A 23,315-nucleotide genomic window follows, 5' to 3' on the forward strand; every position below is an offset into this window, starting at 1 on the left:
TCTTACAAAAATTGTTTAAGATAAACAGTTCATGTGAAATACTTCAGCTGGATGTTTCTCCTCGGGTGCTTTCGGGTCATCGTCGTCTTACGACAGCATGCAGGTGGAGGAGGACTTGGGCTTCTCCAGGATCGATTCACGTCGCAGGTCGTTGGGCAAAGCGCCGCCTGCTCCCCAGAGTGTGAGCTCGCCGTAGAGACCCGTCTCGATCATCTCCTCCTGCCAGGGGATGGAGATGTTCCCAGAGGCAAACTCATCAAAAAAGTCATTGTCCTTGTCTTCAAGCTGCACGCCTTTAATCGTGGAGAAGGCCCCGACGTCGTCGATGTCCTTGGCATAAACTGTCTTTGAGTCTGGCACGAAGGGGGGGGTGAGAATCCCTGAGGAGAGCAATCAAATAAACATCTCAACACTTTGGACTCAACAGAAAGGTCTCAGCACAGGACCTTCATCGGTGTGTTTTACCGACTTCAGGAGAATGTGCAAATATGGGTTTCTGTTGAGTCCAATAAGAATTTGACAAATAAATTGGGTGACTACAAAAGAAGCTGTACCCCATACATGGAAACATTTTCAATTTAAAACAAAATGTAGCAAAAAAAAAAAAAAGGAGACACAAAACAGAATGAAATAATAAGAGTAATATATAAAGCCCCCAAATCTTGTGTTTTTCACTATAACATTAACTATTCATTACTAAATGAAAAAGACACATTTCATTGCCTTGAAAAAGCTAGTTAATTCAACTTGAAATTCCCTTTGATTCAGCTGAGAGATGAAAGTTCATAAGGTAACTACAACGTGCTAGTTGTCTCAACATTGTGTTTCAAGTTGTCAGAGTTGAGTGAACTTGTTGTTCCTTGTTGTTTAAACTTGATTCACCAAGTTAAAAAAACAAAGTGTTTTTACATTATCAGTTCAAGAAAACTTTCCTTACCGAGTCAAAGAAACGCACATTTGTGCTTTTATGTAACTCACAGTTACAAGTTAAAATAAGTTTACCATGTGTATACAATTTGCCATTTCAAGTTAAGAGGATTTACATTCCAAATTCGTTTCAACTTGCATATAAACGTATATATAAACATATAAACGTTATTTTTTCTGATCATTAAAAGTGTGCTTGCTTTATAAAAACGAAATGACCAATAATTCTTACTTCTGTTCAAATTATATAACGTTTATTTGAAGAAAATATACACAGACTGAAACATGCACCATACAGATAGGTAAGTAAGCAATTTTAGAGACTTTAGAGAGCACATTATTTCTTACATGCTGCAGAGCCACAAACTCCACTGAACCCACACTGAGACATATCAGAAATAATCAGAAGATAAAGTTATAATTTGACTTCTGTTCCATGTCTTTTTTTGTTACCTTCACATTCCAATATATATGGCATTTCAAGTGTAACAGCATGTCGTCATGTTTTAGCGGCTTTAAAGCCACATGAGTAATTGCAACGGAAATGGCAATGCTTTTATGCTACAGGTGTATATTTAAATTCAAGGCACTGCAGAGTTCCATAACTACGGGGTGGACAAAATGAAGGATGAAGTCTCTGCAGGAAGTAGAAGGTGGCATTTGAGGATGAAGTGCAAATTTCTTGCTCTTAGTTAGATAGTTGACCCACAAGTTCCAGTTTACAGCCTGTTTAAACACTGGAGGGCATTTGGAGCTGGGAGCTTTTTATCTCATAATTTCGACTTTATTATCTCGAAATTCTGAGATAATAAAGTCGAAATTATGAGATAAAAAGGTCATCATTATTTTTAAACATCATCCTAAACTATGTATGGAAAATAATTGATGAACTATAATGTAGAATCTACATTGTAGATACATTATAGTTCATCAATTATTTTCCACATGCCCTCCAGTGCCCTCCATTGTTTAAACAGGCTGTAAACTGGAACTTGTGGGTCAACTATCTAACTAAGAGCAAGAAAGTAATTAATTTGCAATTCATCATCAAATGCCACCTTCTTCTTCCTGCAGAGACTTCACTCTTCATTTTGTCCACCCCGTAGTTATGGACCTCTGCAGTGCCTTGAATTTAAAGATACACCTGTAGCATAAAAGCATTGCCATTTCCGTTGCAATTACTCATGTGGCTTTTAAGCCGCTAACACATCTCAGTGTGAGTTCAGTGGAGTTTGTGGCTCTGCAGCATGTAAGAAATAACGTGCTCTAACATTTGAGTTTAAGAGAAGAAGTAAGTGGACATAACTAAACAGGGCTGTATTAGAGCAAAAACAACACAAAAACTACAAAAATATCTTGTGAAAAAGCCAAAACTGTTCAAACATGTCACGTTCATGTGGGACTTCATTGCTCAAAGTAAGACTCTGATTCAGAAAATATGGTTTCGGGACCTTTAACAACTAAGTAAATATTATAAACTGCAGAAAAAGAGTGAACAAAACTACACAACTCTCTTCTATGAAATAACTATAGAAACTCTCTATTTTCATGTGCACGTTGGAGACGTACATTTTTAAGAGTTTTGGAACTTGTAGAGTGGTGACAGCACACTGTTTCTACAAGTGGATCTTAATAGAACCACAACATGTTTTAAGATGTACATACTGAAGATTAAATATGTACTTCAGCATAATGCAATATTGAAAGACTTTCAAACACAAAATGAATGAGCAAAAGGTAATTACAACTGTAAAAGCTGCAGAAACAGACATGTGCGTCCGTGCAATTTGATGCAAACAGACAACATTGGCAAAACAACTGGGACAACTTTAATGTTATACACCAGACCTGCATTGAGTTTCCTCCAGTTGATCTCGCTGAAGAAGGCAAGCGCCCGGATCTCGTCACATGACCCGTTCTTGAAGCCGAGCCTCTTGTCGACCTCTTTGAATAGCAGACCCTCACAGATGGACCGCGCGTTCTCACTGAACTTCTCTGGATACGTTACTGGATCATTCAGAATCCGCTTCTTCACCACCTTAGCCTCCACCTCGAAGCAGCAAAAAGGAGAATAAATAATGTGTTACACTTTAACTTTAAAACGCACCAGACATCGATGCATTTACCTGCACAACTCTTATCTAGAAAAATATTCAGATTTATGTACACACACAGTCATCTGAATATGCAGGGTAAATCCTCTATAAAGTAAATATGTACAACAATGCACATAAATGCTTCGAATGAAATCTGTTCTATTTAATGCAGGGGAGGAAAGTAACTGTACAATTTGAATCCTTGAATTCTATGCTAACTTAAATGTTTTCAAAGGCAATTATTGTTGTTTCTTTTGTACACACAGTTACTAGATTGTATAAACAAAATATAATCTTCATTGTAAAGTAGGATGCAGTGCTATAAATGAAACAGTGTACAAAGTATTTAGTTAGAAGTGCCAACAAATACTTTCAATTTAGTATATTCATAATTATTTTGACTGTAACCAGCACTGTTCAAATTTATTTGAGTTAATTGGAGGGTTATTCAGATCACCTGGTGTGAGGAAAGGCGTCTAATTAAGAATTGAGAGCAGCTTGGTGTGTTTCCTCTCTTGGCCAATCAGGATGTGACTTTGTTCAGGGCTGAAGAGAGGTGGGGAACAACACACTGAGGGCTTTCTGATCCTTCCACGATTTTGTGAAAGCCTAAATGTACCAGATTCAGCCAGAAACTCTGATCATGAGGTCTTTTTGAGACTTCCTTGCCGTCTTAACTTTTCTGATTGAGGGTGATTGTGAGCATAGTGAAACCTAACTGGAGTGAACATCAAAGAACACCTTTCCATGAGGTTTCCTGCATCCGGGAAGATCTTGGTGAATGGTACATCCTCAGGCTTTATTTAGTGTGTTGGTTTATTTTCATTGAAACCCCATTCATACACATTTCCTTATTATTGAAGAGGCTTTTTTTTTCATTGTGAGATGTTTTTCTTCAAAATATTCCTGTATTATGGGGTTGGAGACGGGCTTTAATGCTTCTTCACGATAGCATGAAATCTAGGGACTCTGTATTGTCAAAGTACTTTTACTAAAGTAAAATAAAGCGGTCTTACAACTTTTATTTAAGTAAGATGTATGAGTACTTCATGTGTCACAGCAGTGTCGGCATCAGGACACAAGTGGGCAAAGTTGAGCTATAAAATGTTTTAAAAAATGTTACTGGTTACTTTAAACATCACTTGACAGAAAGATGTAACAGCTAGAAGACTGTAATGAAAAAGACAGAGACCCCCAAAAAAGTGTGTTTAAAGCACAGAATAAAAACATCTCTAAACGTGGATCGAGGAAAGGAAAAACAGTTCAAAAACAGATACACCTTCTCTCCTCGGGTCCTGAAGGGTCCCTTAGCTGCCATAAACTCATACAGCGTGACCCCCAAAGTGAAGTAGTCTACGGAGTAGTCATACTCTTCTCCTTTCAGCAGCTCAGGAGCCATGAATCCTGCCGACGATAGAAAAGTGATCTCGACCTTTCAGTTTCAGTATTCATCTGCATGAATTACTTGAGTATGTCTATACACTACTTATGTGCTACTTTTACTGCACTGCATTTCAGAGGGAAAAGTAGTTCTTCCTCTTTTTTTATTCCCATGTGCAGTTACAGGTGACAGATTATGATAATTATTAACTCAGAAAACATTACTATACGTTAAACTATTTAATGCATTGTAGTACTTGTATGTACCGACCTGGCCGCGGCCAGGGTTTTAGAAATACTGTCTTGATTTCTCCAGGCAGAACACCACCCAACTGAGACACTTTTGGCAAGTTACCAACAAAACTCTGGACAATCTTTTGAGTTTTGTAAAAAAAACTAAATTTTGCATTATATTCATAAAACTTTTTTGTTGTTAATTGTATCTCCCTCCATTTTAAAACCTCTACGGCGAAAAATAAATAAATCTGAATTTAAACTTAAAAGAATCTAATAATAAACTGTAACATGTCTACTACTTAAGAATACATATTTTTGGATTATAAGATATTTTAGTTGTATATAATATTGTAAAATGTGATGCACCTCAACCTAATGTGTCATAATAATAATCAATCCCATCAATATACTAAATACACAAAAAATGTCAACAATATGGTGCTCATTTTTTATAAAATAGGAGATAATAACTATACATCTGCAGCATAGCTGCATACTATCTATTCATACTGAATGATTGCATTTATAAATATGTATATGTATTCATTGTGCTCGATTATAAAGCTTATTATGTTATATAGTTTGATTAGTCATGCAGGTGTCACTGGTTGGGTGACAGTAACTGTACAGTGAAAAGACATGTCATATACGAATTACAGAGTGAGAGATAAAATACTGGAGAGCTGTGGGTTTCAGGTGTGGTTCATAGATCCTGTTGGAAGAGCAGCTAAAACCAGCTAAACGTCAGCTTGCATTGTTTCAACTGTACCTGGAGTCCCAGCGTAGCCCTTGATTTTGAACTGATCATCAGCCAGCTCCACAGCCAGACCAAGGTCAGAGATACGCACGTTACCTGTGAGAACAAACGCACACCTGGGTAATGTCAAGAGCTGTGCACGTCACTGATACCAATGTTGACCTGCAGCAATATGTCTCTGACACGTCTACCTGTCGTGGCGTGATAACTGAAAGACGTCCTTGTGTTGGAAGTGAGACTCTGCGTGTAACTTTACTGAAGGAAGTGTGAGTGGCTCAGTGTGTTTACACAGTGTGTGTGTGTGTTTTGACCTCAGGAGTTAATATAAACAATTTTTGGAGGAATGCCCTTATTCACTGAATTTCTTGTAGGACGTGAGCGTGATGCATAGAAGGACACCACTCTCATGCACGTGAGACAGCTGGCCTGGCTACAGGAAACTCTAAGAAATCCCAGAATAAAACCAAACAAGATACACAACATGTTAATCAGTGAGCGTTTGAGCTGCTGGTAGATGGGGTTCCAAAAAATGCCAGTGCCCCATAGTTGACTGTTGAACCGATACGGTGTCTTGAATGTATAACTGACCTCTAAAACGTGAATCACCAACAGCACAATATCTGAAATAAATGGTTGCATTTCAGGACAAAACACGTAATCTTTTATTAGTACACGAGTGTGTGACCTTGATTATCCAGCAGCACGTTCTCTGGCTTGAGGTCTCTGTAGATGATCCTCTTCTGGTGGAGGTGCTCCAGGCCCTGAATGATCTGGGCAGCGTAGTAGCAGGCCCGCGGCTCGTCCAATCCCGGGTTATCCTCATCCACGTTATAAATGTGATACCTGGTGGCACAATAGAGAGGATGTAGGGTGTCTGGACGCTTATTTTGTTACAACCCTACTGTGCGCCAAATTGTTTTAATTTAATAATAATAAAGTTTAATTTAACACATTTCACACTGACATTTAAAACAATCTGTAAAAAAAAAGAGAATTATCAGGTAAATGGCACAGTGTAGCAAATCATGTATCCCATATTTTTTATAAATAATACAATAAAAAAAATGTAAATGTAGTGAAATATCACTGAAGCCAATTACATATTGGATTTAAAATATAAATTGTTAATATTGGGTTGCAAGATATCTCAATTCGATCCTGAGAGGATGAAGCATAAAAGGGAGGGTCTGAGATCTAACCTCAGGTCTCCTCCGTTCATGATGGTCATGACCAGGCACAGCTCTGTTTTGGACTGGAAGGCATACGCCAAAGAGACAATGAACCTGCTGTGAACTCGAGCCAGGATCCGCTTTTCCACCATAGCCCCCTTCAGGACGGGAAAGGATAGCAGATAAGAGTACATATTTACAGTGTACAGCCCTATAGGTTGCTGCCATCTTCAGTACATAGTAACGACACACAAACAGTCCTGTCTGCACGTCACTTATCTTAGTCTGCTCTCAAACGTGTCAGGTTATCAAAGAAACAAGGTTAAGCTATAGTTTAGCTACACTACATTGCAGTTAGATCAACTCTTTCTTTTTCTTTCCACACTATTGAAGGTCAATGAGTCAACATTGTCAAGCTTTAGCATGTGCATTAAAACAGGTGTGACACATAGTATGTAGTTTAATATCTTCATATGATGGTGGAAAGCTCTGACATCTGACATGTGAGAGTTGGTTTTGCAACATCCAGTTAAGGAACTAATTTATAAAGATGTATGCTTTTTTTTGAAGGCACCGTTTCAGTTAAGTTTCATCAGAATTCACACACAAAACATTTTTTTAAAAGTTGCAATTGCATCCAAACAAAGCTTGTTACCCCACATAAAGCGGCATATACGCAGCGAACCATATTGTATCGTAATGGACGTTGTTTACCCTGGTGTAGCAATATCAGCATAAACAATATTGTACAGATTTATATTTTGTACCTTTTGTTTAATCTGTCAAGCGATAGTAAACGAATTAAAATATTTTGAAAATGATTCTTGTTTTTCTGAGTTGGTACTCTCATGGTTGAATGCACTTATTGTAAGTCGCTTTGGATAAAAGCGTCAGCTAAATGTAATGTAATGTTGAGCTGAAGGTATATTTAGATTATTTTGATGTTGATTGAGCAGATGATTAGGAAATCCACTCCAGAGCTGCTTCATTTTTAAATACAGCAGGATTGGCACTTTATAAGGGGATCAACATGCTCTTATGTTGAGGACACTAATCATATAAGCCAAAGGTGTCCGATGTCTTCTTCAAGCCTTCATCTAGTTACTGATTGTTGTTAGACGGGGGGGGATTACACTATATAAGATAATGAGAAGAAGAAACAAACTAGACCTCAATTTATGTTTCTGCACAAACTGCAATGTTGACTAGTGATGCCTTATCGTGGTCAGCTAGATCTGCAGAATTCCCTCTCCTGATGAGAAAGAACTTGTCTTCTTACCTCGTTGCCTTTTCTCTTCTTCAGCCTCTTCTTGTTGAGCTTTTTGCAGGCGTACAGTTTCCCCGTGGCCTTCGTCTGACAGGCAGACACTTCCCCAAAACCCCCTTTACCCAAAACACGAAAATCCAAAAACCAATCCTCACCCATGGGCTGCATCTCCAACCATTTCCACTGCAGAAACCTTTTCAGATACATACTCTCCAGGAAGAAAGTGTAGGGCGCTTCCTTGAGAAAGTCCATCATATTGTCCATGGTCTCACTGAAAAGATCACCCCCGGCCTCTTGGTGTTTCTCTTTGACCTTTGTGATGCTGTTTTCTGGCAGGAAGGGGCAGAAATACTTGGCGCCAGGCTCCATGTACCGGGACAAGATCTTACTGGCTTTCTTGGCTCGATCCTCATCCTCAGCCATGTTGTATTCCTCAATATCCTTCCACAGGCGGCAGGGGCCTTTATAGTCTTTGTTAGAGTCCAGGAACTCCTGGAAGAGACGTCTGCCGATGGGCTGCTCCACACAGACTGTCTGGAAGCCCAGATCTGAAGTCTCCCTTAGGCCTTCACACACTGTGATGTGAGGCAGCTTCAGGCGGGAGTGGTACTTCCTGTCTCGGTTGGATGCAGGGTTGGCAGTGCCATCAAAGCTCCCGCGGGCTGAGATGTAGGCAGAGTTGGCCACCACTGTCGTCAGGCCACCGATATCCATGGCGACAGAGTTGAAAAGTGAGGAGGAGGGACGGAGAAATGTGTGAGATGCAACAAAAAGCTCCAGCGAAAAGGTGCAGGAGTGGAGGTGATCAGATGGCACAAAGAATAGGAAAGAGAAACAGAGAAGCAGATTAATTCCCAGATAAGAACAACTCTGAATGCCTCAGGATTTCGTACATCCAACCGCTCGTTCGCTGCAGACAGCCACGGAGAGCTCAGTGTTTCCCTCAGTCATTAAACCTGAGAGTCCCTTTCACACACATGCAGATCTACCTGACTCACCACCTTTCCCCAAAGGGATTTATCCACTCTGTAATGCTGTAATGCTGCACAAACCCACGTGCACGCTGCAGAGGAAGAGAAGGGAACAGAGAGAGAAAACAAAGACTCAAAATGAAAGCAGCCTCGGCTGAAATAAAGCGTTTGCACAGTTCTGGTTTTGTACTTTTTGGGGTCTTACTTTGTCTATTTGAACCTTATCTCTCTCTCTATTCCCTCTACCAGAAAGAAACACCCATCCAGTCTAAAAACCTGCAATAGCATTTAGCTCAAAGCATCGTAGTGTTTAAGTCAGAGCTGCTAGCATGGCTGCAGACTTTTAGTCTGGTTTAGAGGGGGCATCCATGGCCTTGATAAAGACATACAGCATGATACAGATTATGAGTGGGCTTTGTCTTCCATCTCTCTACTGACATATCCTCTCTGCTTTCTAGGGCTTACAATATGACAAAGGTAAAAATGTCCTACTGATGAGATTAATTAATCTAGTCAATTGAAAACTATTATACCGGTAATAATTTAAGTTGTGTTACAAGCAGCTAGTCGACAGCCATGCTAGCACCTCTGTGGAGTTGCACTTTTTCCATTTTTTTCTCTTTATATATAAATATATATATAGATATTGCACTTTAGCGCAGCGGTGCTTTAACCTGAATGCTGACGCCAGCATGCTAACGTGGTTGTAATAACAATGCTAATATTCATTTGAGGATTTGCTGCTTTTCAGAATTTAATAACTAATCTATAACAATATTGTTCTGGGATCCAGTCCCCTTGAAATGTCCTCCTTTATAACTTTAGCAAAAATCCAATATTTCAACCCTAGAGTGGTTCTTTATCGGGTACTGAATCAAAGAGATGCAGACTTTGGTTTTATGTTTCAGTTAGGCTTAAATCTGAGCAAATCATATGCAGTCGTTCACCTTGACTGGTGTCATTAGTAATCTATGTGGTTCAAGGTGATCCTCAGGTCCCTCTGAGGAAGGAAGGACGTTGTTGCTGGAGAAGGAAGTTCACCTGGTTCTACTTCGTCCCTCCTCAGCCTCCAATGCCCACCTTATCGTGGCCTTATAAATAGTGAATACGAGATAACGCATTCATCACACTCTGGAGCGACGTCCAGGGAGTTTTAGCTTAAATTACTGGAAACGAGAGTGAGACAGGGGCCAAAAGAAGACACAAGCACACACCTGAAAGTGCCTCAAAGTCTTTGGGGAGGGACTGGAAGGAGAGAGGAGAAACAAATAAACACTTTCCATCTCACATTCAGTGAGGGAGAGAGGAAGAGAAGTAAAAGGTAAAGTTGAGTGAAGGCAAGAAAAGGTCTGCTCATCATGGCCGCCCTGAAGGAGAAGAGGACTTGTGGGCAAAAATGTGAAGACTTTGGCCATTTCGTCTGGAACTCTGACGAGGGGACGTTAATGGGGAGAACACCAGAGAAATGGGGTAATTATAACTTCATTATCCTCACAGTGCAGAAATACGAGTCTGCAAGTATCATTCATAAGACTGTAGTTGGTAGTTTATCTCTTTGCCTTATTGCATCCTTTTGAACTGGTGGCGAATGCTACCAATCATTAGACAACATCTATTTAACCAGCAATGACATGAGAAATGAGAAACACTTTACTATTGGCTACTTGCTACTTGCTTTTGCCTAACAACACTTCAGAAGGACCTTTGAGTTGAATTAATAAGTGAGACAATTTCCTAAACTGGTTAAATTAGTTCAAGTTCTTCAGTGAAGCAGTCGCTGGCAATGCAGGCTTCCTCCAACAGTTAAACATACAAATATGTATTTTAAATGAGAAGTCCTGTCAGTAAAATATGATGAATAAGATCCTCATATATTTGTGTGAATATAATTTAAACCAGCAAAGCAACTTGAAAGTATCTATGAAAAATAAATGCATCAAATGTGCTTAGGTGCATCCCACCACTGGATGTGAGCATTGTGATGAATAAATGATGCACCACATACAAGCAATGCTGTGTGTGTGTGTGTGTGTGTGTGTGTGTGTGTGTGTGTGTGTGTGTGTGTGTGTGTGTGTGTGTGTGTGTGTGTGTGTGTGTGTGTGTGTGTGTGTGCATGTGTGTGTGTGTGTGTGTGTTATGAACTTGAACAGACCATTCGGTGTGACATTCTGTCCTTTAACAATCACCACAGCGAGTGTGTATGTTTGCAGCTTGTGGACAGAGAGAGATAACCCTGCTGTTGTCAGAGCCCCTCCCCCTCTCTGTTTGATCTCACAATCAGAGTAATAGTAAATCATATCGACAGAGGACACTTTGACCTCTGCGAAGGTGGACATACATTTTTCTCCGTCTCTATTTTACTGTACGAGCTTTAAAACGAGCATCAGACTGAGGGGCCATAAACATGTAACCCTGACTGTGTGTGTTAATAAATAAAAAAACTACCTCTCGTTCACAGTGTACATCAGTCTGTATTATGTGGCCTTCTATGCGGTGATGACGGGCCTCTTTTCTCTGGCAATCTGGACGCTCATGTACACTTTGGATCCGTACGCTCCGGACTACCAAGACCGGTTAAAATCTCCGGGTAACACCAAAACCACAACAACAACAACAACAACAACATGAGTTAAGTCAGTGACGACTGGAATTCAACCTCAGTTAACCAGCTGTTTTTTTGCTTCTCTGTTTAGGGGTCATGGTGTGGCCGAACACTTACGGGGAAGAAATAGTTGAAATCAACTACAACACGTCAGACAAGGCCAGCTTGATGAAGATGACCAACATCCTGCAAAAGTTCCTGAAGCGTTAGTATTTACTAACTCAACCCTGATGGACAGACTCCTTAATGTTTAACACAAAACAAGACATCAAACTATTTATTTCTGTCTTTCTCTGACAGCTTACAATGACACCAAGCAGCTTGAATGTAACACACATAACTGCACAAAGGGAACGTACTTCATCCAGGACAAATTCTCTGCCCCTAACCACACCAAGTGGGCTTGCGCCTTCAAGCAGAGCATGCTGGGAGCCTGTTCCGGACTTGAGGACCTGAACTTTGGCTACAACTGCAGCATGCCTTGTGTCATCATTAAGATGAACAGGGTACGTTTAATCCATGAATTACCTTGTGAGCACTTTTGGGAAACTTGGATCATGTGGTACATAAAAAAAAAATCTGATTGAATAGTAATGATGAAAGGCATTTCTTCTGTTTTCTCTCTGCAGATCATCAGCTTTTTGCCCACGAATGAAACTGATTCACCCCCTTACGTCAACTGCACTGTGCTGGTGAGCAACAACTGCGTATACCGACTTTAACAGCAGGCATTAAAGAAAATGTGTCTAAAGTTTTAGATGTTATTTTCAGGCGTATGCCAGTGATTTAGTCCTGCACTTCTATATAGTTGGAGACAAAGTAAAGATCATAATTGATGCATCAGAGGCTGAGCTATGCTGACTTTTCGTCTCAGTATGGACCAAGCTCCAAAAACACTGGATCCTACATCTATTCATTAGAACCTTCATGCCTGGTAAACAACCATATATTTCGAACTTAACGACCCCAGTTTGTAACAAAGACCTTCTCTTATAATTGCAGTCTCTGTGCTGAGGTTTCATTTCTCAGACTTCAAATCTCCTTCAGGGTCACATGAGAAACTAGATGATTACTCAGAGAGCACAGACCTGCCAAGGCCGTATCCATAAGTGACAAATAATGTGTGTATCCGCCCTGTGATTCGGCTCTGCTCCGAAAAGTTATGAGTTCTTTCTTAGCCTATGCTAAACCCTTCGACCACGTGTCATTTTTTTGGAAATCCTGCTGACCAACAAAACGAAACATAACCTCCTTGGTGGAGGTAATTATACAACTATTTGCTCAGGCTGTTCTACTTGTGGCGATTAAACTGATCTTCCTAAGTAAAATTGGTTCCCCATTTAATATAATGAAATGATGTGTTTGTGTGTGTGTTTAGGACGGACAAGACAATGTGGACAAAATCGAGTATTTCCCTAATAATGGAACTATGGATTTATCTTACTTCCCTTTCTACGGAAATCGGGCACAGGTGAGCGAGAATCAAGATCTGTTTATGTCCCTAAAAATGAGTTACAGCCTTGAGTGCCACTAAGCACCAGCATGTTCGAGTTATTCATATTAAGTTTGGGAATAAAAAAAAGTTATATGAATAGATGTCTCAATTCTGTACGGTAAATATGTATTTGAAACCAGCAGGAGGTGAATTTAGTTTAGCAAAGACTGGAAACATGGAGAAACAGCTAGACTGGCTCTGTCCAAAGGTCAAGGTCAAAATTACACTTTTGCAGTGACATCCTGCAGTCTCCGTTTGTTGTTTGGCAACCACATTGTGACAATAAGTCCTGACCAAACTCCCCATGAAAACACAGATTAAACACACAATATATGTTAATTCATGAGATTTTAAAGGTGCTGATAGAAGGAAAAGATAACTGCTTCCCCCTGTTTGTAGTCTTAATGCGAAGCTAACAAGATTAGCAGCAGCTTGTGGTATCAATCTTCTCATGTAATTCTCCGCAAGGAAGGGGAAAAACTGTATATCCCAAAATGTTCCAAAAATGTAACAACCTCTGCTTTGCCTCCTTCTTCCTGTTCTTCAGCCTACTTACGTGAACCCGCTGGTGGCTGTTCGGTTCCACCTGGTCAAAGAGAAGAACGCCAAGATCCAGTGCAGAGTGGTCTCCAAAAAGATCAGCTATGAAAACTTCCACGACCCCTACGAAGGAAAAGTCATCTTCTCACTTAAAGCAGTGAAATGAGAAGATACTCAGATGTCCCATAATCACGCAACCACGGACCTTTCGGTACCAAAGATAGAGCAGGTGTCCACAGATCAATAGTGACTGTTATTTTACAACCTTAAACCACCTTTATTCAATAGTCTAGGCCCACTTCTAAATGTCTGTGAGGTGCGTTGATGAACATGATTTGTCATGCTTTGCTGTTTGATTCATGACCTTCTTTGTCATCTGATTTTTTTACCCATGACAAAATTAAATCTTTAAATCTGTGTGGTTATGTTGCCTGACTAACAACAAGCTAACAAACTCGAGCATCTGTCTGCGCGCGTCTCTCTCTCCTCCCCTCATACTCAAGAAAGTAACATCAAAGGGAAACTACAAAATACAAATACAAAAAGTAACTCAAGCTATCAGCCAAATGTATTGTGGTAAAAGGTACAACATTTGTATCCAAAACAAAAGGGGAGTAGAGTTGAAATACTCAAGTAAAGTACAAGAGTCTTGAAATTGTACCACCGTTTAGTTTACATACCCAAAACGGTCAGTGACAAAGTTGTTACTAAAGCAGAACACTTCTAAAAACTTAACTGGAGTGTATTTTTTACTTGTTACCGTCAACAATACCATCGCTAATTGGATGAGGATGATTATATTGTTACTCACAAATCTGCTGACTGCAGAGGTTCTGGGTTATCAGCTTACACTCTCACTCACTCACTCACTCACACACACACACACACACACACACACACACACTGAAAGGGCAAGACGAATGAAAATGTATACACACACATTTATTCATATGGTTTCTCTAAAGGAAGACAATTAAAAAAATTAAGTAAATTCATAAATTTTACAATAAAACCATAACTCTTAATTAACGAGGAGTCATTGGTTCACTTTTAAAGGACTCATACTGACATACATTTATATTTAGTCATTAAGTTTATCCTTCATATGTTCTGAGGCACGTATTGGAGGCGGAAGGAGGTGAAAGTGAGATTTGGAAGGTTACAGCTTCATGGTCAGATGGAGGTCTAGAAATGACAAAGAAATCATCACTGTGCCCAAAGCACGGACCAGAGAGTGACCCTTGATATGAGTCGGCCCATTAACTACCTGGACAAAAATGAAATGTGTCAATCAAATGAATAAAAGGATGTTTGTAAACCAAAACACAAAACAGAGCCGTTGTTGTTAATTTAAAAGCTCAAAATGTCAAGAGTTAAGAAATTGCTGAGGAATGTGAAAGGGAGAGTTCCTCGTCTTGATAGAGGGGATTAAGGACTGGGTTTCTTTCGAGGTTTTAGGTTGTCAGTTGTTTGTGTTTTACTACGATTAGACAATTCATTTTCATATACTTCAGAGAAAGTACTGCATTCGTAGAACAGAGTAAATAAAGACTACAACCAAGACAATTTTTTGTCATCTTATTTTTAATAAATAAATGAATTCAATAATTTAAAAATACATGAACATTTTGATGAAAACAGCATTTCTTTGTGCCTGGGAGTGTTGGTCATGGCCGTTTCTACATTATGAAAGCTAAGACAAGGATGTTTACAGCAGATGTCACAGAGGTGACTCCGTTTGACATTCAATGGTAACTAGTGCAGGATTTTCCTTTTAAATGTAACATCAGTAAATTCATTATGATGAACATTTTCTTTTCTTGTTAGCGGCCCTATAATATTTCACTATCTCCATTATTTACGAATGTGTATTATACCAGAGTTTATATATATTATTAGATTTGACGAGAATGGAGAGCCAAACAAATGAATATATTAAGACGGGTAAAGTTTTTGTAAAATTAATATTTTAGGTAACATTAAAGACTGTCCTCACAGCTTAATTCACAGTAGTACAATAGTTTCAATAAACTACAAGTATCATCGATTAATACAGCAGATATAAAGTTTGCACTTCAGTAGGGATTTGAATCTGTCATTTGCAATAACCAAAATTTGATTTAAGACCAAAATAGTAATGCGAGATGGTCAAATATGGAAAAGAATAGAGGCAATACATTATACAATATATTATACAAAAAGTTTCCCATATTTAAAAAAAGAAACATTCTAATTGTGTAGTTCAAGCTTCAGGTCGCTGTGATTGTTACAAGGAATAACAAAAAGAAACTTGGGGTTGAAAGTGCACAAACAAAAGAAAAAGAGGAATTCCATTGACTTTCATTCATTCATACAGTAGAGAGAGAAAGTATCAGTTTTTCTTCATAATGCAGGAGAAAGTGCATTAACACACGTACTTGTGCTTCTCCAGTGAACTATGGAGCAGGTGTGCTTCCTTTCAGTGATTCTTTAAACTCACAGATAAGGTGGAGCCTTTATGGAGAGGGTTTTAGCCATAAATTCTTGGCACGTGTTATTAAATAAGACCTTCAACAGTATAGAGTATCAGTTCTTGGATTGTCATGGTGTTATGCTCTTGACGTGGAGTCTTTCTAAATGGACAATTACGACTTTCCTCTTGCGTCTCGCTGCCGGTTTTGAAGGCGTTCCCGAGGAACCTTTTGTCCCTGAAGCCGTCCTGGTCATGTGATTGTTTTGCGTTCGGCCCGTTGAACCCACTTGTGTGTGGCTACTTTCCACAGCACCGGTGCCAGCAGCAAACTGAGGGTAGTGACACTGAGAACCAGCAGATACACCTGAACAGAGAGAGAGAAGTAAAAACACATTGAGATAGATTATAAATGATAGGTTTTTTTTTACTATTTCTTACTAAAAGACAGAGCTTACCACTCTGCTTTAGCTAAATTATTAATTGATTTCAAGTATTTTCGATCTGGACCAGCCTTCAAATAACACAGTTGTTAAATCATGCAAAAATAAGTTATTCTCTGGTTCTCAAGGATTTGCTGCTCTTGCATCATCTTTAAGCTGCAAATTTATATTTTTTGCCAGACAACACAAAGCTTGTTGAGAATTTGAAAATGTAATCTTGGTCCCGAGGAAATTGGCATGAAACAGTTAATTGATTAATCAAAAAAATTAATAATTGATAGATTCATTGATAATGAAAATAATAGTTAGTTTCAGGTTATAAAGTATTTTACAAGGTCGGCAAATAGACCGGGGCACCTACACCCACCCGAGCTGTCTTCTGTCTGCAGAGTACAATAACAAGTATATACACCGTTCAAAAGTTTGGTGTCACCCAGACAAATTTTCAGTTTCTTCGCAATTTGTCGCATGGAATAGCCTTCATTTCTAAGAACAAGAACAGACTGGCGAGTTTCAAATGAAAGTTCTCTTTTTCTGGCCATTATTATTATTTTTCTGGAGAGTATAATCAAACCCACAAATGTGATGCTCCAGAAACTCAACTAGCTCAAAGGAAGGCCAGTTGTATATCTTCTCTCACCAGCATAACTGTTTTAAGCTCTGCTAACATAATTGCACAAGGGTTTTCTAATCATCTATTAGTCTTCTATGCGATGAGCAAACACAATGTACCATTAAAACACTGGAGTGATAGTTGCTGGAAATGGGCCTCTATACACCTATGTAGATATTTAATTAAAAACCAGATGTTTCCACCTAGAATAGTCATTTACCACATTAACAATGTATAGTGTATTACTGATTAATTCAATGTTATCTTCATTGAAAAAAAACTGTGCTTTTCTTTGAAAAATAAGGACATTTCTAAGTGACCCCAAACTTTTGAACGGTAGTGTACGTATATACACACACTGTATATCAGTCATCACTGACCTCTCTGGAGATGATGCCAGCACGACGCGCACGGCTGCCCAAGACGAAGGAGAATTCGCTGACCTGAGCCAGACCGGCTGAGACAATCCAACGTATGTGTCGAGATCCTGGAGGCAAGATGGCCGACAGCACCAGTACGGCCATCACGAACTGGGAGGAAAATTAGGAGTAAAGTGGAAAGAGGAGGGAATGAGAGCAGGGAGAAGGTGAACTGCAGATGGAGAGGAGCAAAAAGAGAGAAACGGCACTGTACCTTCATAATGACGAGTGTGAGTGTCAGCACCAACAGGATGGTGAGTTCATACAGCACGAATGTCGGGAACACGTGGAGACCTGCAGCGTCACACAAACACACAAGAGGATTCAGGGATCACAGAAAATAAATGGAACCTGATAACAAAGCTGGGGTCTGTCTTCAATTGACATGTTGTGTCCGACCGATAGAGGCGAAGAAGATGATGGCGAGGAAATCTCTGATTGGCTCGATGCATCCCATGACCTCTGTGGTGACCATGTGACCTTGTGTGGACAGCAGAGCTCCAGCCAGAAAACAGCCCAGCTCCATGGAAACATCCAAAAACTCTGTCACCTACAGTATCATTCAGCGAGAGATGAAATCAACACTAACAGCTTCTTCAGGGGAGATTCAATAATACTGCACCGGTATGTATAGAAATGCGGGTTAAAAGCAAAGTGCATACCGTCAGCATGAAAAAGACAAATGCTGCCATCCCCAGCACCAGGATCTCTTTGTTGCCTTTGCTCTCGGCATGCAGCTTCTTGTAATACGGGCCAATCAGGAATGATTTGAGGAACAAACACAGCAGCAGTACAGCCGCCAGAGAGACCAGGACCTGGGCCAGGAGGTAAAGCACGCGGAGACTTCCAAACAGGAAGCTGTGATTCACAAAGGGAACAGCAGATAATAAACAAAAGCTGTGTGTCTGTTTGGTCGAGGAGAAGACACGCAAAAGAAAAAACTGACCTGTCCAAGTCTCCACTCTGTGCCTGGATCATAGTCGGCATGACAGCGATGAAGAGACCGAGCTGAACATCTTGCATCACCAACATCCCGAGGAGAACGCTGCTGTAGTCCAAATCACCTGTCACACACACACACACACACTATTGATCATTGTGTCATCAAGATTTGCTCTGAATACAAGTAGGTATTCTAATGAATACCTACTTACCTTCTTTGTCCCCTCTGCTTCCTCCCGCCAGGAAGCGAGACACTAGCGGAGTGCTGGACAGAGAGAGGCAAGTGGAAATGAAGACAGTTTGCGTGGGTCGGATATGCAGGACTTGTCCCCACAACAAACCGGCCCCAATCATCAGCAGACTCAGGTAGCATGACCCCTGGACTGAGGTTTTCCATACCTACACACACACACACACACACACACACACACACACACACACACAGTGATTTTCAGGTAACATTAACTTTGAACGCGACGAATTTTGGCCAATTTCCACGGAAAGTAACATCAAATGTCTAACTATCTAACATTTTATTTGGTGACTTTTTAGTCTTTTTTTTGTCATTAATGTATCAGGAATTTGCTTTAAAAAGGTGACTGTCGCCTGGATGAGAGATACGATCAGTGTGCAACCATGACATGTATATGACACTGCCTTACAATCTAACAATCTGCTTAAAGAGCCGCTGTCATCAAAGAGGTCTACAAAAATCACTTTAAAAAAAAGACATTAAAAATGCCAATACATTCACTGATTATGCAGTTCCTTGCTCATTTTGTCACTAATAATATCAAAATCAAGTTTGAGGTCATTTAAATTTGCATGCTCATAAAAAACACAACATTAGTGTGAGCTGCTTACTTCTTAAAAGTCTTGCACTGCTTGCAAAATTAAACTTTGATGAAAAAGGACTTTAAACTCAAATCCATGTTGTTTACCTTTCGAAGTCGCTCAGGTGAGAACTCCAATCCCACCACAAAGAGAGTGAAGAACACACCAAACTCCCCCAGAGTTTCCACCTGGACCATAGACTGCAAGACAGACATTGATATGAAAAACTAGCACAGACTGGTGTCGTGTTTAAAGGCACACACACACACACACACACACACACACACACACACACACACACACACACCTTGATGCTGTTGAGGCCAGAGGGACCTAGCAGGACCCCACAGATGATATATCCAAACATGGGAGGAAGTCCGACCAGAGAGCAAATCCAACCACAGGGCAGCGACAGCATCACCACCGACACCAAGTCCTGCACATACGAGTACGGTTCAACTGGACCAACTATCAGAAACGGTCCTAATCTACGCATTATGGAGAAGTCAAAATTAAGGAATGAACGGACCTTGATGAAGTGATGGTCTGCTCTTGGCATGGTGGAGTCTCTGGGTTTGGTCAGGACATACTGGTTGTTCTGCGAGTCGATGAGCATGCTCAGTCCCAGGTCATCCTCCACCTCCTTCTGCTTGGACTTGTTCTTCCTCTTCCCTCCACTCTCCTCGTCTTCCTCCACTCTCAACACTGCCTCTACGTTTACTCCTTTCATCTGCACGAACAGTGAGCATAGAAGGAGGCACAATTTGATGCTTTGTCGAACAAGAACGTTTATTTGCAATCACAAGCCCGTTGGTATCAACGCTATTGAATGGACCTGTTTGTTGTTGTCGAAGGCGTGCTCCTCGATCTCCTCCTCCAGCCGGTCTGCTGCCTTCCGGACGTCCTCCAGGATCTCATCCAGCATGGACAGAGTCTTATTCTGGGCTAAAGCACTCTTAACAGCTTCCTGCTGGTGCTTCTCAGCAGCCACCAGCTCCAAATACTCCTGCTCCTCCTGAAGGGTAAGAAAGCCCAATAGACAGGTGTGTATTAGCACAAAGCTTTAAAAAAAAAAAGAGGCGAGCAATGTGGTTGAAGTAAATATCGTAATTCTTCTCTGCTATTGTCATACATCAAAATATGATGTGTTGAGGGTTTTTAATTACTATCTGCCAGAAATCATTCATTTGGACAACAAAGATATGATCTAGAACTGAAGCTTGTGTTAGATTAGTTGCTTGACGGATCACAAATCAACATTTTTTTTTAAATAATTGATCAGTTATTACAGTTGTTTAGTCAAGCAAAAAAGAAAAAAAGGCAAATGTTGCTTGTAGACGACAAGACGTCACTTTGGGCTTTGGGTTTTGTATGAGAAACACCAATCTTAGTCTCCATGAAGCCCCTCACCTTTATGGCAGCCTCCCTGAGGGCCTCCAGCCTCTGCCTGCTGCTCTCCTTCATGTTAACCACATCTCTGTAGTCTCCCTGCAGCGCCCTCTGCAGGCCGTGCACCGCCTGAAACACCAGGTGCTCGCTCTCATTCATCTCCTTCTGGAAAATCTCCAAAGTGTGAACCTGAATGCAAACAGGGAGACAGCAATAACAACTGTAAAATATCTAACTGCCTCTTTAACGGAGGCCCCGGTATATGGTCTTCATTTTGAAACACTACACAAGAAAAGTTTACGTGTCTTCATCAGAGTTGGGACTTGAGAAAATGGACAAAATAGGTCAACAGTGGGTTTAAAGTGGACTCTAATCAGGAAGCTTGTTCCAGCTTCTCTAATGTGAGAATATGCTGCTTTTTGTCATTGTAAATTTGTTATACTTTCATTTTGAGCTGATAGAGGGGCTCTGTGAAATTGCAAAGGGCATTTTTCCGTTTTCTAAAAAGAAATTTAAAAAAAATCACAAGATTAATTGAGTAATCTAAAAAGAAATTGACTGATTGATGAATAATGAAAATAATTACAAGTTGCAGCTCTAGTATTCAGTATTGTATTGGTATACCTGGAAGAGTCTCTCTGGTTCTGAAAGGGCCTGGTCTCGTCTGACAGCATCAGCAGCGGTTGCCAGCTTCCTGACGACCACATTCTTCTGACGCAGGAGACCCACCAGCCGCTTGCAGTTGCTGGTCATCCAGCTGTGGCCATGTGGGGCCCCTTTGCTCCGATAAAGCTTGATGGCGTGCTGGGCCACCTGGTCCTTCTGCAGCACAGCAAGTGCCCCCGCCGCGCCAAGGCACAGCAGCCAGCACACGACCTGCATCCAAACCACTACGTCTGTCTCCAGACAGATTGATAAAGAGAAAGAGATCTGAGAAAGGAAAAAGAGCAAGCATGGTATTTACAAACATCAATAGCTCAACAAATATGCAGCTGATTTATTCCTGTTCAAACAAAGTTGGCTAAAAGCAGCAGTCTTCAGTAGGAACAAATGGGCTTGGTGCTAAGAGACACTGACAGGGTAGCGCCATGGGAAAGTGTTGAGAGATGGACTAACACCTTGCTGGTTTTGGACTTTTCATGGGATTTATTGACAATAACTACAATTTAGAAGTGCAGGAATTGTTACACAGATGGTGACAGTGTGTTTACGCTAATTTGATATCATCTCTTTTTTCTGTTCTTACTGTCATCTCACGAGATGATTTAATCTTTTGATCCCAACTAAACAGCTTAAACAACAGCTGGGTATACTCACATGTGACCTGCTCCACTGGCTGCTTGATAATTGCACATTGTTGTTCTGTGTTAAGTGGACTTGACTTGACTTGACTGAGCACGTCACTTGTACAGAAATATCAGTAATGCTCGCTATTCTGCCTCATGTGATGTTGCATTAAAAGTCTCAGAACTGACATAGCAGGTCCTCCTGTGCCCAGACACAAAGTGCTTGCTTACACATAAATGACTGGACGCATTCAACTTGTACTCAAGCAGACCGCACCTTTGTGAGCATGAGTGATGTTTACTTTCCAAACTCCTCATACATCCTTCTTCCTAGGACCGGACTGCAGCCACTCGGGTACTGTTGCAAGAAATCAACAGCACATCCTGTTAGCTGGATCAATCTATAAACAATGAGTCATATTTCACAAGTTTTCCTCACACATTAGTTGTTTACGATCGTAAACAACTAATGTGTGATAAAACTAATCTGAAAAGTAGCACTTTGACAAAAAGTCAAAACAGTACTTTTTAGATACATTTGCTTTCCAATAATGATGTGCAATAAAGTTTTGACTGGTTGTTAATTGTGGCTACGTACTTATACTGGTGGATGCATGCATATTCAAAATGGTAAATACAAACGGCTAAATAAAAAAAGAATAACCTGTAAATAGGAAAGATAATGTCATCACTAGAATAAAAATGTAAAATAAATCATGGCAGCTAAGAGTAACATTATAGAAAGCGGAACACACACCCCATACGTGACTGGTATGCCAGGAAACACCGAGGGGCGGTGAAACTATGAATTAGTCCGATGTCCCAAACACAGACTACTCGGATGTTTTCACCGAGCACATGAACGGCGACAGATAAAGACAGAACGGTTGCGACTACCTGCGAAATGTGAGCACCGTCCTGGCTCTCAACTCCCCTCCACGACTGAAGGAGAAGCTGAGGAAGAAGGGAACAATCATGCTGTTGTACTTCTTCACCACCACCACCACCCCTCTCCTCCTCCTCCCCTCTGCCACATAGCTGAAGCCTGCGTCGGTGCAGGCGTTCACCGGTTCACTTGGCGACCAACTTCATGTTTACTTCGCCCTCCAAACGTCGCTGTCATTACAGGAGCCAGCAGAGGGAACGCTAGCGGTCCTTCGTCCAGGTAGGTGCGACGCCTGTTGGTCGAACCCCCGTGGGAGTGAAACGTAGGTCGGGTTCAACCCGTTTAGTGTGTTCCGGAGCTGTAAAGCTACGTTAGAGAGCTGTCAGACCAGCTCCAGCCAGCTGAGCCCGCGCGCTCCCGTGACACCGACGGCGGAGCTAACGCAACTTCGCCAATACTGGCTAAACAAGTTAGCTAGGACATTAATACCAGCAACTTTTATTGAACACGGCTCGTGAAGACGTGTCACGGCGTGACGTCAACAAAAACGGCGGCCCGAAATGTTGGACAACCCGCTGTCACGTTTGTTTTCGGATATAATAGCGTCGAGATA

General features: G+C 40.7%; 3 protein-coding genes across 3 annotated transcripts; 1 reads left to right on the forward strand and 2 right to left on the reverse strand.

Annotated features, from left to right (window-relative positions):
* Window positions 1–87: 87 nt before the first annotated feature.
* Window positions 88–8,547, reverse strand: grk1a (G protein-coupled receptor kinase 1 a; the record flags this gene model as incomplete). The annotated part of the gene is made up of 7 exons (XM_079217174.1): window positions 88–380; window positions 2,776–2,977; window positions 4,303–4,427; window positions 5,410–5,493; window positions 6,083–6,240; window positions 6,597–6,724; window positions 7,846–8,547. The coding sequence occupies 7 exons, from the start codon at window positions 8,545–8,547 to the stop codon at window positions 88–90; spliced, it is 1,692 nt and encodes a 563-aa protein (XP_079073300.1).
* A 1,615-nt stretch (window positions 8,548–10,162) lies between these two features.
* LOC306735695 (potassium-transporting ATPase subunit beta-like) lies at window positions 10,163–13,607 on the forward strand (the record flags this gene model as incomplete). Its single annotated transcript, XM_079217198.1, has 7 exons — window positions 10,163–10,274; window positions 11,263–11,391; window positions 11,498–11,611; window positions 11,707–11,912; window positions 12,036–12,098; window positions 12,785–12,877; window positions 13,449–13,607. The coding sequence occupies 7 exons, from the start codon at window positions 10,163–10,165 to the stop codon at window positions 13,605–13,607; spliced, it is 876 nt and encodes a 291-aa protein (XP_079073324.1).
* A 1,412-nt stretch (window positions 13,608–15,019) lies between these two features.
* tmco3 (transmembrane and coiled-coil domains 3) lies at window positions 15,020–22,810 on the reverse strand. The gene is made up of 15 exons (XM_079216383.1): window positions 22,714–22,810; window positions 22,094–22,174; window positions 21,155–21,460; window positions 20,552–20,719; window positions 19,977–20,156; window positions 19,671–19,871; window positions 19,449–19,577; window positions 19,249–19,341; window positions 18,520–18,706; window positions 18,312–18,429; window positions 18,028–18,223; window positions 17,765–17,915; window positions 17,580–17,659; window positions 17,327–17,476; window positions 15,020–16,257 (listed from the first exon to the last, which is right to left on the reverse strand). The coding sequence occupies exons 2-15, from the start codon at window positions 22,103–22,105 to the stop codon at window positions 16,144–16,146; spliced, it is 2,085 nt and encodes a 694-aa protein (XP_079072509.1). The 5' UTR covers window positions 22,106–22,174; window positions 22,714–22,810; the 3' UTR covers window positions 15,020–16,143.
* Window positions 22,811–23,315: the final 505 nt, after the last annotated feature.

This window comes from Taurulus bubalis (genome assembly GCF_910589615.1).
Source record: "Taurulus bubalis genome assembly, chromosome: 4".
In the NCBI taxonomy this organism is placed as follows: Eukaryota; Metazoa; Chordata; class Actinopteri; order Perciformes; family Cottidae; genus Taurulus; species Taurulus bubalis.